Source organism: Scyliorhinus torazame, chromosome 1, assembly GCF_047496885.1.
Source record: "Scyliorhinus torazame isolate Kashiwa2021f chromosome 1, sScyTor2.1, whole genome shotgun sequence".
Classification (NCBI taxonomy): domain Eukaryota; kingdom Metazoa; phylum Chordata; class Chondrichthyes; order Carcharhiniformes; family Scyliorhinidae; genus Scyliorhinus; species Scyliorhinus torazame.
Window position 1 is genome coordinate 384,943,108 of NC_092707.1, and position 19,742 is coordinate 384,962,849.

General features: G+C 45.2%; 1 protein-coding gene across 16 annotated transcripts in view; it reads right to left on the reverse strand.

Annotated features, from left to right (window-relative positions):
• cep170aa (centrosomal protein 170Aa) overlaps positions 1 to 19,742 on the reverse strand; it is a 257,407-nt gene that overhangs the window by 192,026 nt on the left and 45,639 nt on the right. For 13 of the 16 annotated variants that reach the window (XM_072512604.1, XM_072512598.1, XM_072512607.1 and 10 more), the window contains 2 exons: positions 18,367 to 18,528; positions 11,965 to 12,441 (listed from right to left, as the gene is read on the reverse strand). In XM_072512604.1, coding sequence (XP_072368705.1) covers positions 11,965 to 12,441; positions 18,367 to 18,528 — 639 coding nt within the window. The remainder of the gene's footprint in view (positions 1 to 11,964; positions 12,442 to 18,366; positions 18,529 to 19,742) is intronic. The other 3 variants (XM_072512520.1, XM_072512536.1, XM_072512590.1) reach the window with 3 other exon arrangements.

Sequence of the window (19,742 nt, forward strand, 5' to 3'; positions counted from 1 at the left end):
GCTTTCCCTTTACAACCCCAGTTCATTCCTTTCCCCAAAATTTTCCGGACCGGACCGGTCAGCCCCTCAGTATACAAAATAATCTATCCCAATGGTAATTCTGCGTGGTTTCATATAAACCAGCTCAAGGCTTACGGCTCGCAGAATAACCACACACACCACATCCTGCTCGCCGCAGCAGACGATCACGCCCCACCCACAGATGACGTATTCCTCCCCTCCCCCAACCACTCCAACCCACCCTCAGACACAATTTCAACTCCACCCCAGAGGCACGACTCCGCCTCTCCCTTCCCTCAACCAGCAGCGACAGCGATAGCGATCACAATGACGACAGCCACGGCACACCACGTTACGACTACACCCCTACACCAGGCCCCACTCCCAGCGAATCCGAGCATGATTCTACTGACCCATTTGAGATCACTTATATTAGAGCACCGGACCCAGACCCACTGCCCGACGATTACGGATTGAAGCATAGTAGCTCCAACCTCGACACACTATTCTGGCACCGAGACAATTCGTTCGGGCTCATCCAAAATGATGAGATGGACCCCAATTCGCCCCAAGCAGCTTTAGCACGGTTACTACAGACAAGAGTTTGGCAGCCGGGAGAAGATGATGACTTATGAGTCTGACTCCCACCACACGAATCCCTTTGCGACACGGTTCGCTATTGAGCAGTGAGGTGTCCAGATAGAACATAATACAGCACAGAACAGGCCCTTCGGCCCACGATGTTGTGCCGAACCTTTGTCCTAGATTAATCATAGATTATCATTGAATTTACAGTGCAGAAGGAGGCCATTCGGCCCTTTGAGTCTGCACCGGCTCTTAGAAAGAGCACCCTACCCAAACTCAACACCTCCACCCAACACAAAGGGCAATTTGGACATTAAGGGCAATTTATCATTGGCCAATTCACCTAACCCGCACATCTTTGGACTGTGGGTGGAAACCGGAGCACCCGGAGGAAACCCACGCAGACACGGGGAGGACGTGCAGACTCCGCACAGACAGTGACCCAAGCCGGAATCGAACCTGGGACCCTGGAGCTGTGAAGCAATTGTGCTATCCACAATGCTACCGTGCTGCCCTTGAGAACAAATAAATCTACACTATATCATTTTACCGTAATCCATGTACCTATCCAATAGCTGCTTGAAGGTCCCTAATGTTTCCGACTCAACTACTTCCACAGGCAGTGCATTCCATGCCCCCACTACTCTCTGGGTAAAGAACCTACCTCTGATATCCCTCCTATATCTTCCACCTTTCACCTTAAATTTATGCCCCTTGTAATGGTTTGTTCCACCCGGGGAAAAAGTCTCTGACTGTCTACTCTATCTATTCCCCGGATCATCTTATAAACCTCTATCAAGTCGCCCCTCATCCTTCTCCGTTCTAATGAGAAAAGGCCTAGCACCCTCAACCTTTCCTCGTAAGACCTACTCTCCATTTCAGGCAACATCCTGGTAAATCTCCTTTGCACCTTCTCCAAAGCTTCCACATCCTTCCTAAAATGAGGCGACCAAAACTGTACACAGTACTCCAAATGTGGCCGTACCAAAGTTTTGTACAGCTGCATCACCACCTCACGGCTCTTAAATTCAATCCCTCTATTAATGAACGCGAGCACACCATGGGCCTTCTTCACAGCTCTATCTACTTGAGTGGCAACTTTCAAAGATGTATGAACATAGACCCCAAGATCTCTCTGCTCCTCCACATTGCCAAGAACTCTACCGTTAACCCTGTATTCCGCATTCATATTTGTCCTTCCAAAATGGACAACCTCACACTTTTCAGGGTTAAACTCCATCTGCCACTTCTCAGCCCAGCTCTGCATCCTATCTATGTCTCTTTGCAGCCGACAACAGCCCTCCTTACTATCCACAACTCCACCAATCTTCGTATCGTCTGCAAATTTACTGACCCACCCTTCAACTCCCTCATCCAAGTCATTAATGAAAATCACAAACAGCAGAGGACCCAGAACTGATCCCTGCGGTACGCCACTGGTAACTGGGATCCAGGCTGAATATTTGCCATCCACCACCACTCTCTGACTTCTATCGGTTAGCCAGTTCGTTATCCAACTGGCCAAATTTCCCACTATCCCATGCCTCCTTACTTTCTGTAGAAGCCTACCATGGGGAACCTTATTAAATGCATTACTAAAATCCATGTACACTACATCCACTGCTTTACCTTCATCCACATGCTTGGTCACCTCCTCAAAGAATTCAATAAGACTTGTAAGGCATGACCTACCCCTCACAAATCCGTGCTGACTATCCCTAATCAAGCAGTGTCTTTCCAGATGCTCAGAAATCCTATCCTTCAGTACCCTTTCCATTACTTTGCCTACCACCGAAGTAAGACTAACTGGCCTGTAATTCCCAGGGTTATCCCTAGTCCCTTTTTTGAACAGGGGCACGACATTCGCCACTCTCCAATCCCCTGGTACCACCCCTGTTGACAGTGAGGACGAAAAGATCATTGCCAACGGCTCTGCAATTTCATCTCTTGCTTCCCATAGAATCCTTGGATATATCCCGTCAGGCCCAGGGGACTTGTCTATCCTCAAGCTTTTCAAAATGCCCAACACATCTTCCTTCCTAACAAGTATTTCCTCGAGCTTACCAATCTGTTTCACGCTGTCCTCTCCAACAATATCGCCCCTCTCATTTGTAAATACAGAAGAAAAGTACTCGTTCAAGACCTCTCCTATCTCTTCAGACTCAATACACAATCTCCCGCTACTGTCCTTGATCGGACCTACCCTCGCTCTAGTCATTCTCATATTTCTCACATATGTGTAAAAGGCCTTGGGGTTTTCCTTGATCCTACCCGCCAAAGATTGTTCATGCCCTCTCTGAGCTCTCCTAATCCCTTTCTTCAGTTCCCTCCTGGCTATCTTGTATCCCTCCAATGCCCTGTCTGAACCTTGTTTCCTCAGCCTTACGTAAGTCACCTTTTTCCTCTTAACAAGACATTCAACCTCTCTTGTCAACCATGGTTCCCTCACTCGACCATGTCTTCCCTGCCTGACAGGGACATACATATCAAGGACACGTAGCACCTGTTCCTTGAACAAGTTCCACATTTCATTTGTGTCCTTCCCTGCCAGCCTATGTTCCCAACTTATGCACTTCAATTCTTGTCTGACAACATCGTATTTACCCTTCCCCCAATTGTAAACCTTGCCCTGTTGCACACACCTATCCCTCTCCATTACTAAAGTGAAAGTCACAGAATTGTGGTCACCATCTCCAAAATGCTCCCCCACTAACAAATCTATCACTTGCCCTGGTTCATTACCCAGTACTAAATCCAATATTGCCCCTCCTCTGGTCGGACAATCTACATACTGTGTTAGAAAAGCTTCCTGGACACACTGCACAAACACCACCCCATCCAAACTATTTGATCTAAAGAGTTTCCACTCAATATTTGGGAAGTTAAAGTCGCCCATGACTACTACCCAATGACCTCTGCACCTTTCCAAAATCTGTTTCCCAATCTGTTCCTCCACATCTCTGCTACTATTGGGGGGGCCTATAGAAAACTCCTAACAAGGTGACTGCTCCTTTCCTATTTCTGACTTCACCCATACTACCTCAATAGGGTGATACTCCTCGAACTGCCTTTCTGCAGCTGTTATACTATCTCTAATTAATAATGCCACCCCCCCCACCTCTTTTACCACCCTCCCTAATCTTATTGAAACATCTATAACCAGGGACCTCCAACAACCATTTCTGTCCCTCTTCTATCCAAGTTTCCGTGATGGCCACCACATCATAGGCCCAAGTACCGATCCATGCCTTAAGTTCACCCACCTTATTCCTGCTGCTTCTTGCGTTGAAGTATACACACTTCAACCCATCTCCGTGCCTGCAAGTACTCTCCTTTGTCAGTGTTCCCTTCCCCACTGCCTCATTACACGCTTTGGCGTCCTGAATATCGGCTACCTTAGTTGCTGGACTACAAATCCGATTCCCATTCCCCTGCCAAATTAGTTTAAACCCTCCCGAAGAGTACTAGAAAACCTCCCTCCCAGGATATTGGTGCCCCTCTGGTTCAGATGCAACCCGTCCTGCTTGTACAGGTCCCACCTTCCCCAGAATGCGCTCCAATTATCCAAATACCTGAAGCCCTCCCTCCTACACCATTCCTGCAGCCACGTGTTCAACTGCACTCTCTCCCTATTCCTAGCCTCGCTATCACGTGGCACCGGCAACAAACCAGAGATGACAACTGTCTGTCTGTCCTGGCTTTTAACTTCCAGCCTAACTCCCTAAACTTGTTTATTACCTCCACACCCCTTTTCCTACCTATGTCGTTGGTACCAATGTGCACCACGACTTCTGGCTGCTCACCCTCCCCCTTAAGATGATGGAGAAAAAACGAACCGATGGAGAGATACGGTGTCCTTTCTGATGGAACCTGCACCATGTTTGTTGAATGATCAGAGGAACTAGTTTGTCGACAGAACACGACTCATAGTTGCTCTCCTAATTCGAGAGGCAGCCCCCCACGACGACCACATTTCTACCCGTTCTTGCCGGTTGCTCAGGCAGTGGAGAAACGGCATTGGACCCCGCCCTGCCTGAGGACCCCCCCCCCCCCCCCCCCCCCCCCCTCCCCTCCCCTCTGGTCAGCTACACTCGGGTAGAGCACAAACAGCATTGATCAGCACCGTCCTACCCGGGGATTCCACCCATTTCTTAGCCGTCGCGGCCCATGCGCACCCCATTTTGGCTCTTTACGTTCAAATTCTTTTGTTTGGTTTTGGCAACCCTTAGGTTGCTCCCCTATGCTATTTACATCCTCAAACACAGAGATGGTAAATCACACAGGCTGCGAGATGGCTCGCAGTACCGCAGTATTTTTCTTAGATGTCTAGTCCAAATATTCGGTTTTTAAAAAAAAAAAAAGAGGGAGTCACAGATGGTGACCAATTATAAAGGGAATTTGGCAATAAAGGACAGACAGACAGACATACGAGATCTTAAGCAAGATAATAACAGAAATTATGCTTGTGTTCACAGAACTCCAGAAACCCAGGAACCCCAGAGGAAGACAAAGAAGAAGACTGACAAAAATGAAGACAGCCTTCGTGTTCACATGGATCTTAGCGGGATCCCTTCAGTTGGGCGTGGACGCTACCCCCCCTGACCCCTACCACACAAACCGTAAATGATTCTCACCCCTGCAATACACGGAACCCCGAGATAACTAGCCCCGCGACAGCTAGCAATACCCCGACCTGGTGTGATAAGTTTATCACCTGATACTCACTCTCATATGTAGTCGAAGCACTCTTAGTGCTGGCGATACTTTGCAGTGTCGTGCAAACATTTAGAGTCAGGAAATGGTGAAAGAGAGCATATCGCTCTCGCACCCCGGTATACAGGTTTAGGTCCCCCATTTTCAGATTTCACCAGGCCCCTGAACCCATTGGGACGGATTAAAGTGCATCCATTTTCTTCATGTATTCTATGGAATAAAGAATGTAAACCTCTGTGTCTGACTGCCAGGCCAGAGAAATTTGTGTGCTGCTATTTTGTACAGTTTAAGATGTATAGATTATTTTTGGATTGTTTGTATTTTCGGATTGTTTGACATGAGGAGAGCTTATTGAGAATAGTTAGAGGTTCCAGTTTTTTTATTTTTCTGTAATGCATGTATTAATGTCATAGCGCCCCGTAGAGTTTTATGATAATGAATGTATTTAAAATGGTTTAGGTAAAATTATGTTGCATAGAATAGGACAGTGTAGAGCCTAAGTATGGGTGCCCCCGTATGATGACGACGTAGTAGCGTGATCCTTCACGCTTCGCGTTGAGGATCACAAGGAGGGAGTGTAGCCATCTGGGATGGCCACGTCCCGATTACAAAATGGACACTTGCAAAGAATGCAGGGAAAATTGGACAATACTAAGAAACAAGCAGGTGCAAGCTCTGTCTGTTGATTAGAACCTTAAACTCTCAGACAGGACAGAAACTGCCAAGCAATCTACATACTAATGAGCCATCTCCGGGACAAAAGGGAAACATTTAGATACACAACGTTAAGACAGACTCCCCGGCGCCAGAAGAAGCTAAGACAAAGCAGACTAACAGTCATCAGGACACGTCCAGCGATCAGGGGACCACCCCTCTATTGGAGGAAGATCGATATGACTGATTGGGAAAGACCCAATTAGTTGAGGCCAAGTTCAAGGCCCGCCCAAAAGCACGCTAAGCCCTTTTTAGCATAAAAGATATTCCCCAAGGGAGACACTTCCTCCTTTGGCTTTGGCTCTCATCGAAGAGAGAGACCAGCCTAGCAGCTACAGAAGACCAAGTAAGTTCCAAGTCAATGCACGCTACGAGATAGACGCTCCTAGTTGCTACCCTGTAAATAGTTCAACCCAGTAGCCTCAGAACCGAGCAACGGCCATTGTTCCTCTGACTGAGTGGGCACCCGAAGCGAAGTATAGGCTTGAGTAATAGTGGTAGTTTAGTTTGTAGAGTTTATGCATGAGTAGATTTGACTGTGTGTAAATAAATGAGCATTGCTTTTGAACTTACTAACTGGTGTATCGAGTCATTGATCAGTATTTGGTTCTGAACCTTGTGGCAGTGTCGAAAGATACCTGCCGACTCTTGAGCAAACGTGATTAAACAGAGCCAAATTAAGAGCCAACCAAACATTAACAGCTTCAATGGGAAATCCCATTGGCAAGTGGCGGGAGTAGAGAATCCTGCCACCAGCTAATGGTTTGCCGCCGAGAAATGCAAAGCTGGGGAACCTGAGATTACACTATAGTCGTGCTGCCATTTGTATCCAAGCTGGATATTTGTGTCCCCACTATTATTTACGTTGTGGGCAGATTTAGCTCAAAATGGGAGGTTAGGGGTGCTGAATATTAAAATGTATCAATTAGCCTCTCATCTCAGATTCATATTGGAATGGATCAGAAAGGACCCCTCCTACATTTGGCTAGTCGCTAAAGCAAGTCAGTTTGTATGCTCCTTACAGGCCCTGTTGTACAGGGATTTCAAGGGTCTGTCAAGTATGAAAATCCTATTATTATAAACACTCTCATGGAGTGGTCCATCAGCTGGAAGGAAGGGAGATCAAAATTAACTTCAGCTCTCTCTCCCATTCCGGGAAACCCAGGTTTTACACTTGGTCTTATGGACCATGGATTCAATATCTGAAGGGTTAGAGGTTTTTGTAGGCTGAGTGGCATGTTTAGTGGCACTTCCAAGTCATCCTTTGAGCAGCGATGCCAATAATTTGATACCCATATTCTCAGTTTTCAAATATCTGCAACTTAAAAGACTTTATCCTTAACAAGACAACAATGCATCATGATGCTTCTGTCTCTCTGGTGGAAAAAATCCTGATCCCTACAGAACCTATGCAATTAATCAGCAAGTTATATGACACTATGTTCTAGATCCTGTGTGAGTATATAAAGAAGGTGTCGTTCGAGGCGTCGAGCATTGTGGCAGACAATGGCGGTAGGTACGTAATGGTTAGTGGTAAGCTGCAGGGAGAGAGGGTGGTACTGGTCAATGTGTATGCCCCGAACTGGGACGATGCCAGTTTTATGCGGCGCATGTTGGGTCGGATCCCAGATATGGAAGTGGGGGGACTGATAATGGGGGAGACTTTAACACGGTGTTGGATCCGGCACTGGATCGCTCTAGGTCTAGGACCGCCGGCGGCGGCTAAGATGCGGAGGGGGTTTATGGACCAGATGGGAGGGGTGGACCCTTGGAGATTTGCAAGGCCGGGGGCCAGGGAATTCTCATTCTCCTCACATGTCCATAAGGCTTACTCCCGGATCAACTTTTTAATTTTGAGCAGGGCACTGATAGCGAGAGTAGAGGATACGGAGTACTCGGCGATAGCCATTTCGGATCATGCCCCGCATTGGGTGAACTTAGAGCTGGTGGTGTGTATGTGTGTGTGTGTGTGGGGGGGGGGGGGAAGAAGAGACACCAGCGTCCGTTGTGGCATTTGGAGGTGGGGCTGCTGGCGGACGAGGAGGTGAGTGAGCGGGTCCGAGGAAGCATAAAGAGGTACCTGGAGGCCAACGATAACGGGGAGGTCCGAGTGGGGATGGTATGGGAGGCGCTGAAGGTGGTGGTTAGGGGAGAGCTGATCTCCATTAGGGCCCACAAGGAGAGGAGGGAGCAGAGGGAGAGGGAGAGGCTGGTGGGGGACATGGTGAGGGTAGACAGGAGGTATGTGGAGGTGCCTGAGGAAGGACTGTTGAGGAAGAGGCGCAGCCTCCAGGCCGAATTCGACCTGATGACCACCAGGAAGGCGGAGGTGCAGTGGAGGAAGGCCCAGGGGGCAATTTAGGAGTATGGGGAAACGGCAAGCCAGATGCTGGCGCATCAGCTCCGGAAGCGGGACGCAGCTAGGGAGATCGGGGGAGTTAAGGACAGGGGAGGGAGTGTGGTGCGGAGTGGGGTTGGCAGCAATGGGGTCTTCAGGGACTTTTACGAGGAATTATCGGTCCGAGCCCCCACTGGAAGAGGGAGGGATGGGCCGCTTTCTGGACCAATTGAGGTTTCCGAAGGTGGAGGAGGGACTGGTGGCGGGATTGGGGGCTCCAATTGGGCTGGAGGATCTGACCAAAGGGATAGGGAGCATTGATATTCTGTGAAAACCTTAATAAAAATTATTAAAAATAAATAAATAAACAGTGCGGTCTTGGGATAAAGACTTTGCAGTCAGCATTGATGAGGGGACCTGGGGTAATATATGGCAAAATGCCAATAAAAATTCAGTGTAACAGAATGAAGGCGACTCAGTTGAAAGTGTATAATCTGCATATCACACCAAGCTTGAGACACAGGTTTAACCCTTTTGTATCCTCACTGTGCCAAAATATCAGAATGGGATTAGCTCAGTTGGCTGGACAGCTGCTTTATGATGCAGAGCAAAGCCAACAGCGTGGATTCAATTCTCGTACTGGATAAGGTTATCCATGAAGGCCCTTCTTTCTCAACCTTGCCCCTCGTCTGAGGTGCGATGATACTCAGGTTAAACCACCACCAGCCAGCTCTCCCCCTCAGAAGAGAAAGCAGCCTATGGCCATCTGGGACTATGGCGATGTTACTTACTTTTGTGCCAAAATTGCAAGATAGCCGAGGGAGACTATATACAGTGTGTGGTCCTGAGTCAAAATTAAATAATATTGGTCTGGTGTACTTTGAGAAGATATTTGATATGGCCGTAGAATGTTATCCTTTGTTCGGAATTCTGGGCCTCCTAGATAGGAGAATTATTGACAGTAATGAAAAAAGGCTTATAATATCCTAACTTTGCGGCACAGAAGAACATCCTTTGCTCCCAGATTGACGATAAATATCCTTCAATTCAGAATTGGCATAAAATTATCATGGAATGTATCTCAATGAAGTTCCCAACCTGCATACTCCGTTCAAAATCGGATGCATCCAGAAAAGTATGGGATTCCATCTCAAATTTATAGGTTCCACAATGTCGGACTTGCTCCTGCAAGGTTTTCCATAAGTTACGTAACCTGTTATCAACTTGCTACATGTGATGGTGTGCATCACATTACCATGTTTTCATGGCATTATCCTCTTCTTCCCAATCTTCTAGCTTATCTGTTCTTTCTTTTTTTAATTGTATAATTGGAGGCACCAAGTTTAATAATTAAGCGGACTATCTTTTTCTGCATTTATGCTGTACTGTACCAGTTTTGAGAGTCTGTTGCGTTATTTGTAAAACTGTAATAACAATATATATTAAAAATGCCACATTTGGTCTGAATCAGATTACTTGGTGTTCTTATATAGAAACCGAACATATTTAAATTAATTAATACACTAGATTAACTGCACCAGTTAGTAGTAATCACTTAATGGATGCGCATGTAAAGGAACGATGTTTGATAAATAAAATAAAATGAATCGCATCCATTCGCTGGAGGACTTAGTAGTCCTTTCAAAATTCACACTTGAGGACGCAATAAATCAGTTCTTCAAAATTAAATACCTTGCATTTAAATAATGCTTTCAATTTAGAAAACTGTTGCAAGTTCTTAACAAATGTCATAGAATTTACAGTGCAGAAGGAGGCCATTCGGCCCATCGAGTCTGCACCGGCTCTTGGAAAGAGCACCCTACCCAAGGTCCACACCTCCACCCTATCCCCATAATCCAGTAACCCCACCCAACACTAAGGGCACTAAGGGCAATTTTGGACACTATGGGCAATTTAGCATGGCCAATCCACCTAACCCGCACATCTTTGGACTGTGGGAGGAAACCGGAGCACCTGGAGGAAACCCACGCACACACGGGGAGGATGTGCAGACTCCGCACAGACAGTGACCCAAGCCGGAATCGAACCTGGGACCCTGGAGCTGTGAAGCATTTGTGCTATCCACAATGCTACCGTGCTGCCCAAAGTGCTGCTGAGGGACATAATCAGCCGAAAATGGATGTCAGAGAAGAATTCATCAAGAGGGAGAAAAAAATCTTGGGATAATAAATTGGATCTGGAAAGGAGGAAGTTGGTTTAGGGACAGGAATTCTAGACCTATGAGTTTTTTTTATAATGAAGGCACAGCCTCCAATATTGGAGCTACTATAAGGCGAATGCACAAAAGGAAGAGTTAAGGAACAAAGAGTTTGGAGTTGCTGTATAGCTGGAAAAAGTTAAAAAGATGGGGAGAAGGCAGGCCATGGAGGAATTAAAACAATTTTAACTTCGGAGGCTGCAGCCTAGGGAAATCAGTATGCACAGTGGTTTGGCATTGGATAGGATAAATGTGCGTGTTTCAGGCGAGATGAAGTTTTCACCAGATTAAAGAGGAGAGGTCAGACAAGAGAACTCTGCCTTTTCAGCACTCAACTATTACAAAGAATTTTTCAATGTTTCAACAACCAATGGACATGGGCTTTGGTGGTAGTGAAGGTACATGACTGGAGGTTCAGTTTGGCATCAAGTAGAATGCCGAGGCTGCAAACAGTCTGATTCAATTTGAGACTGTGGTTGGGAAAGCGATGGGATCAATGGCCGGGGTTGGGGTGGGGGGTGGGGGTGGGGGGTGGCTGCAGGGATATGGCGTTTGTGGCAGGACAAAAAACGATGGCTGTCTTCCTGGTGTTTAATTGGAGGAAACTATGATTCATCCAAAACGTAATGTCAGATAAACAGTTGACAATAAAGTGGATGCAGTGAGGTAGCTGTTGGAGATATTGAGCGGAGTGCAGTTATTATGCACGTCGACATTCACCCCATCTCTTTCAATAGTGTTACCAACGGTCAACATGTCGAGGAAGGGGAGGAAAGCAACAAGTTTAGAACTTTGATGAACTCAAGAGTTAATTGTGCAGAGATGGAAAGAAAAGCCATTTCAGAAAATATTTTGCTTTGACTGAACAGCTAAGACTGGATTCAAATAAGGACTGTCCCATTGAACTGTTCAATGGAAGAACAATGTTGGAAGGAGATGCTGCAGTCACTCCTACCAAAGAAGACCGAGTAAGAGGATATAGACGGGAAGAGCACCAATCACAGAGGACATAATTTGTAATCTAGGTTAGGGACAAAGCAGTGTTATAATTCTAGCTTTGGAAAGATTAAGAGTTTGGAGACCACTAAATGGATGGTCTCATTTCAGTGAGAAAGAAGTCCATGAGTTTCACATTTGTGATTTGATAAGGCAATTGCCGAGGGGATATGAGAAAGGGGCTTAGTGCGACAGATGGTGGAGATAGAAGTTGGGGTTATTTTAGCTCTCCAGGATGATGGTTGGCAGTTTTAGAAGAGGGGAGTGAGGACCAATAGCACTTTATGTGCTAGCCCAGTCAGGTTCCATGAGGGTAGGTGGTCAAATCAGACACCAAAATTAACAGGCAACCTTTGCAAAAAGCTGCACAAACATTTTTGATAACTACTAAGAACTTTACCTTTCAATCGTCTCATCTGAACTGTGAGGTCGCTTTTTATGCTTTTGCAATCATCATCCATTGATTCCCGTCTCATTCTGGGTGGATCATTTTGTGCCAACCAATCAGCCACTTTACTTTCTGCTGCTTTCATTGCAGCCTGGAGTCCAGAAAGCTCTTTGGTGGCCGGAGGAGACCTTTTCTGCTTGTGACGCTGGTCAGGAGTGAATTTGGTGACATGATCTTTGATTGTCACTTTGCCTGGAGTATGATCATCAAATTCAATAGTAAACGAAGCATGTCCTTGAACGACTGCACGAGAGGCTTCTGTATCCTTTGTAGGAATTTCATGAATTGAATTTTCCATTGTAAGAGCAGACTGATGAAATTCTTTAGTAGGGATTTCAAAATAACTTGGCTCTCTACAGAATGGATAAATTATTTCCTCTCCCAAGTCTTTGCCATCATCTTCAGGCTTACTGACTTTCTTGGCATCTTCTGAAAAAACATTAGGATAGTGAAATTCACTCTTTCGTGAGGGCTAAAGTCAAAAAAATCTGCTAGATTTAAATATTTCATACAATAGCATTTATTTCATAGCTGTATCATTTCCCAAAGGAGAATCAGAAGTGACAACACTAATACCATTCAAGATTTGAGTGAAGAGTAATAGCTGATGTACAATTTAAAAACACAAATCCAATTCTCTAGTTTACAGTGGAATTGTGCCCATGCAGCTTTCTTCAGTTTTCAGTCATTAAATTTCTTGTCGATTGTCTAAATACAAAACCAAATACAAGAAACATCCAAATTCCACTTTATATTAATGAAATGTAATTTAAAATAAACTCTCTTGCATCAATTAGAAGCTATCATAATATAGCAACCTAATCTTGTAACATAGCAAATAGTTGGGTGTGGGGGGGGCCTCATTTGTATGGAAAATTAAAGGGGAAGGTGGAAGTCAGGTTAATGATGAGGACTTTAAACGAGTTAAAGGGACCGAGGCCTCAGAAAAAGGTTAGTAAAGTTTCCAGAACAACGTAACAGAAGAGAGTAACCTAACAGACGGTTAACCTGAAAAGCTGATCGCATACATTGAAAAGAATACAAATTTTTATTCACATTTTTCAAAATTCTATACATAAACAATAACACAAAATAATAAACAAACCCCCTGAACCCCCTCCCCCCACCTAATAACTAACGGTGACTAACTCCTTACAGAATAAACAGCTGCCACCTCCGATAGAACCCCCACTCACTGTGTACTTAACTTTCTCGAAATTATAAAAATTCCATAAAATCCCTCAGCCACACTGAGGAGTTGATAGCATACATAATTTTAAAAAGGTGTGCTGGAGGATAAGGAAGTTACAGGGTTAAAGACAGAAAGCAGGGATATAGGACCAACTGCGCTTTGTAAGAGTCAACACAGGCCCCATCAGCCAAATGGCCTTGGGCGGCACCACTGTTGCTTCACAGCTCCAGGGTCCGAGGTTCGATTCTGCGTGGGTTTTCTCTAGGTGTTTCGGTTTCCTCCCACAAGTCCCGAAAGACGTGCTGTTCGATCAGTTGGAGATTCTGAATTCTTCCTCCGTGTACCCGAATAGGCGCCACAATGTGGCAACTAGGGGCTTTTCACATTAACTTCATTGCAGTTAATGTAAGCCTACTTGTTACAATAAAGATTATTATTAGTAGTAGTATAGAAAGTGGCAGGAATCTAACTTTCAAGCACAGCAAAAAAGGGACAACGCAGGACTGAGAAAGTGTTGTACCTAAATGCGCGCAGTATACAAAACAAGGTAAATGAGCTTGTTGCGCACATCGAAATTGGTGGATACGATGCTGTGGGCATCACAGAGGCATAGCTGCAAGGGGATCAGGGCTGGGATCTAAATATCCAAGGATGTGTGTCCTATGTAAAGGACAGGCAGATGGGCAGAGGAGGGCGGGGTTGCATTGTTAGTAAGAAATTAACTTAAATTGATAGCAAAAAGCGATATAGGTCAGAAGGTGTAGAATCTGTGTGGCTAGAGGTGAGGAATCGCAAAGGAAAAAAGACCCTGATGGGAGTTATGTACAGGCCCCCTAGCAGTAGTCAGAATGTGGGCAGAAAATAAATCAGGAGATAGAAAAGGCGTATAAGAAAGTCAATATTACAATAATCATGGGGGACTTCAATGTGCAGGTGGACTGGGAAAATCAGGATGTTAGCAGATCCCAAGAAAAGGAATTTGCGGAATGTCTTAGAGATGTTTTTTTGGAGCAGCTTATGGTAGAGCCTACTAGGGAACAGGCAATTCAAGATTTGGTGGTGTAATGAGGCAGACCTGATTAGGGAACTTAAGGTGAAGGTACTCTTCGAGGGCAGTGACCTCAATATGATAGAATTTATCCTGCAGTTTGAGAGGGAGAAGCTGGAATCAGACGTAACAATTACAATTAAATAAGGGTAACTACAAAGACATGAGGGAGGAGCTGGCCGGAGTTGATGGCAGGGGAGCCGAGCAGGGAAGATGGTGGAACAGCAATGGCAAGAGTTTTTGGGAGGCACAACAGAAATTAATTCCAAGGAGGAAGAAACAGAGGCAACCATGGTTGACAAGAGAAGTCAGGGACAGCATACAAGCAAAAGAAAAAGCATAAAATGTGGCGAGGATTAATGGGAAGGCAGAGGATTGGGAAGCCTTTAAATGCAAGTAGAGGGCAATTAAAAAGCAATAAGGGGGGAAAGAAGGTGAAATATGAGAGTAAGCTAGCAATATAAAGAAGATTGCATGAGTTTCTTTTGACATATAAAAAGCAAAGAGAGGCAAGAATGGACTATGACCACAAGAAAATGAGACTGGAGAAGTAGCAATAGGGAACAAAGAAATGGCAGAGGAACTGAATAGGTATTTTGTATCAGTCTACAAGCTGTAAGGCACCTGTGGCATACCAGAGCTTCAGGAGAGTCAGGGGGCAGAGGCGAGTATAGTGGCTGAGAAGGTGCTGGGGAAGCTGAAAAGTCTGAAGGTTTATAAATCACCCGGATCTGACCCCAGGGTTCTGAAGGAGATAGTGGAGGAGATTGTCGAGGCATTGGTGGTGATCTTTCAGGAATCACCAGGGTCAGGGAGGGTCCCAGAGGACTGGAAAATGGCAAATGTAACACCCGTGTTGGGGGCGGGGGCAGTCGTTGGTATATTATTAAGGATGAGATTGCGGAGTACTTGGAAGTGCATGGTAAAATAGGACTGGGTCAGCATGGGTTTGTCAAGAGGAGGTCATGCCTGACAAATTTGTTTGAATTCTTTGAGGAGATAACGAGGAGGTTACACAAAGGAGAGCCAGTGGACGTGATCTATTTGGATTTTCAGAAGGTGCCATACAGGAGGCTGCTAAATTAAATAAGAGCTCATGGTGTTCAGTGCAAGGTATTGACATGGATAGAGGATTGGTGATTGATAGGGTTAATAAATCAAATCATACCAGTTTATGTATAAAACCTATATAGTCTTTAAAATAAAACCTAAGCGCTCACATGCGCTGCTCGAGAAGCTTGAATCCCCCCAGACAGAATAAGCTGGCAGAAGTCTATTGCCACAACACAACAACAGATAAGACTCAAGGACGTTTTAAAATTAAAGCAAGGACATAGTCACACAGCTTGCACACAGACATTCAATTGATCGTGCTCCTGTGAACCTTACAAACACTGGACAAAAGGATGGGAGTAAGGGACACCACAGATAATGCATATTTTAAATCTGTAAGAACACTTGCATGGTGATATTATAATATATACGTGCTTGGATTATGATTGTTAATTATACTCATATGTAATGTATCATGTAATACTAGTTGGTAGTTGTGAATGGGCATAGGTAATTTCTAAACAAATGTATTATTTTGATTGTGGTATGTTAATTACTCGAGATGAGAGAGAAAAGCATGATTGACCTGTATTTTCTGTGCTCGGGGAGCTGGCAAGCCATCTAGTGTTAGCTGAGCTCCACTGCTATAGCTTGAATAAGGTAGTTCATGAGCTGAAACTCTTAACTCTAACTCTGAGGGTAAAATTCAATGAAAAAATGTCTAAGTTCATTTATGGCGGGATTGTCAGGGAGTTTACCATTCGACTCTGCTGGCAAGTTCCCCACTGCTATCCAGTGACAATTTGTTTGGGCCCTAGGGAGTTTCTCACCGATTTAGCCACCACTAAGAAATGTATTTTCAGCACTGGGAATCTGAACTGAGAGATTGGCCCGGCACTTTGTAATCTAAGTGGGCTTGTTCGTTGCCCACACACCCCCACCCATGGGAAATGTCATCCCGCCCCCCCCCAAAAAAAAAATTAGGACACCCTGCTGTGGAGTCCCTGGGCCTCCCCCTCTTCAGACCACCCCCAAGCCACCCTTACAGGACCCCCACCTGTCATGCCCCCAGAGGCCCCTACTTCCTTGTCCTGCACAGCCCCACCCTTCAAACCCCCTCTCCCGCCTCCTTTCATGGACATGGCCTCCCTAGGGCCGTGGCCCTTGGCAGTGCCACCATGGCACCCTTGCACGATGGACCCGTACTGATTCTTGTGGACCAGTACTGATCAGCGCCCCGCTGCAGCCTCCTTGCAGAGGCCGGTAAATCCCAGATCGGTAAATCTTAAGTAGGTTTCAAACCTACTTTAGTGAGCGCCATTTTGTCCCTCCACTTTTGGGCAGAATGCCAATTCCGACACCTTGTGGGACTTAGGTAGATTCTGAGAGGTGCAGAAGCTGCCAGGGGGCCCGCAGAGGCCTCTCTGTGATTCGTCGGCCGCGTTGTGGTCTTGCTCGAGCGCAATGTGGCCACTGGATCACACCCCAAGTGTCGTCCGGTCAGTCGAGGAGTGAAAGACACTAAAGTTGAATAACTACCGGTGAAGCTCCCGCAACAGGGATAAAGGTTTTTTTTTTCCAGGATGCTAGCTAGTGGCGAGTAGTGTTCCACAGGGGTCAGCTTTGGGGCCACAACTATTTATGATATAAATTAACGATTGGGAAGAAGGAACTGAGTGCATTGTTGCTAATTTTGCAGATGATACAAAAATATGTAGAGGGACAGGTAGTGTTGAGGAAGCAGGGAGGCTGCAGGTCTTGGGCAGGCTAAGAGAGTGGGCAAAGAAGTCACAGATGGAATATAATGTGGAAAAGTGTGAGGTTATGCACTTCGGTAGGAAGAATGGAGGCACTGACTATTTTCTAAATGGGGAAACGGTTCAGAAATCTGAAGTACAAAGGGATTAGGAGTCTTAGTTCAGGATTTTCATAAGGTTAACATGTAGGTTCAGTCGGCAGTTAGGAAGGCAAATGCAATGTTCGCATTCATGTCGCGAGGGCTAAAATACAAGAGCAGGCATGTACTTCTGAGACTGTATAAGGCTCAGGTCAGATCCCGTTTGGAATATTTTGAGCAGTTTTGGGCCCCGTATCTAAGGAAGTATATGCTGGCCTTGGAGAGGGTCCATAGAAGGTTCACAAAAATGATCCGGGAATGAAGGACTTCCTTTATGAGAGCGATTAAGGACTCTAGATCTGTACTTGATGGAGTTTAGAAGGATTACGAAGGGGGCGATCTTATTGAAACTTACAGAATATGGAGATAGAATGGACGTGGAGAAGATGTTTCCACTAGTAGGAGAAACTAGAACCTGAGGGTACAGCCTCAGATTGAAGGCATGATCCTTTAAAACAGATGAGGAGGAATTTCTTCAGGCTGAGGGTGGTGAATCTGTGGAGCTCATTGCCGCTGAGGTTGTGGAGGCCAAATCGCCGAGTGTGTTTAAGACAGAGATAGATAGGTTCTTGATTAATAAGAGGTTCAGGGGTTATGGGGAGAAGGCAGGAGAATGGGGATGAAAAACATATCAGCCAGAATGGCCTAATTCTGCTCCTATATCTTATGGTCTAACAGGCTACATTACAGATTGGCTCCAATAATTCCTCGCATGAATCCTTTATTTCAAATGGGTGGCTCCAATGGTAGCCAAACATTTGTGGAAGGGAAACAAAACAAATACAAAAACCTTTTCCCAAAGTTTTATTTTGTACTGATGATGTAAGCATGTGTGGTGGGAGGAGGAATACATGTAACAGTGAAGGAGAAATTAACAGTGCAACACGGAGGTTAAAATTGATAGTGCTGCAAACTCAGTTCTGGCAGCATCTGTGGAAACGAGTTGAAAATTCTCACACCAAATTTCTTTCCTTGAACTGTTGTTGGTGGATGCATCATGTCTGACATCATTACAATTGCTGAACATCCTTCAGGAAGTCTACAGACAATAGCTCAGTTGCAATTATTTTACGAATAGCATATCTTCTATAAAAGCAACCAAAATATATGTTCTGTCACTGTTCTATAAATAGTTGCTGACAAGTTAGTACTGCAGAGGCTCACCACTTGGGTCCCCACCTCCTCTAGCACTGCTTTCCATCTTCACACGCCTGGGCTTGGGATCTTGTTTGCTTGAATTTTCATCATCTGCATCATCTTCACCCCACCAAGCAGGCTGCCCATATAGAGGGGTACCACGGGCTACAGGCACAGCAGAAATATCTACTGGACGTCAGGAAAAAAAGAAACCCAAGCAGTATTAGTTCTCATGAACCACATGTGCCAACAAAAATTAAGTGTGAATTCAAATGTAAAATATTTTAATGAATTTGCAGAGAAACAAATTAAATAAATTATAAGAATATCATTCAGTTTGAATCAATAAAGCACATATTCCTTGCGATCGTACTCTCTGCAAATACGTCCCATTATTATACTTATTAAATTTGTGTTCCCTTGCTGATCACCAGGGCCCTCACTACAGAGGCAAAGTAATCTTATATACACGACACTTAAAAACACATGGTGCTATCACAGAAGTAAATATTTTAGCTTATCTGTGATATATTTTGAGGAGTTCAACAGTTCACACTTGTACTGGCCACCATGCAAAAACAGAAAAGCATCAGATCATTCAGCAGGCTGCTTACAGCCAAGTGGCTAAAAAAGCTTTAGGCAGCTGACCAGTTATGAAATTCTAGCTCACAGCTATAACAGTTTTAGAATATGAAGTGTATCTTTATTATTGTAAATATTCTGTTAGTTAAAATTAAGACCTTGTGCCGTTATACAATTTTTTCTTTTAATAAACATTTTATGGAGGTATTTTTGGTATTGTAACAACAACAAAATAAACAATGTACATGAAACTATAAACATAGTTCAAAAGCAGTCTCCCTTCCTTACAGGTCCCACCTTTATTAACCCCCTACTCGAAGCTAAACTAACCCCCCCCCCCCCTTCTGCTGACGATTAATTTTCCGCGAAGAAGTCGACGAACGGTTGCCACCTCCGGGCGAACCCTAACAGTGACCCTCTCAAAGCGAACTTGATTTTCTCCAAACAGAGAAAGCTAGCCATGTCCGATAGCCAGGTCTCAGATTTCGGGGGCTATGTGTCCCTCCAAGCTAATAGAATCTGTTTCCCAGCTACCAGGGAAGCAAAGGCTAGAACGTCTGCCTCTTTCTCCTCATGGATTCCCGGATCTTCCGACACCCCGAAAATCGCCACCTCTGGACTCAGCACCACCCTTGTTTTTAACACCATGGACATGACATCTGCAAATTCCTGCCAAAATCCCCTAAGCTTCGGACATGTCCAGAACATGTGGACATGGTTCGCTGGTCGTCCCGCACATTTTGCACACCTGTCTTCCACCCCAAAGAATCAGCTCATCCGGGCCACTGTCATGTGAGCCCGACGAACGACCTTGAATTGTA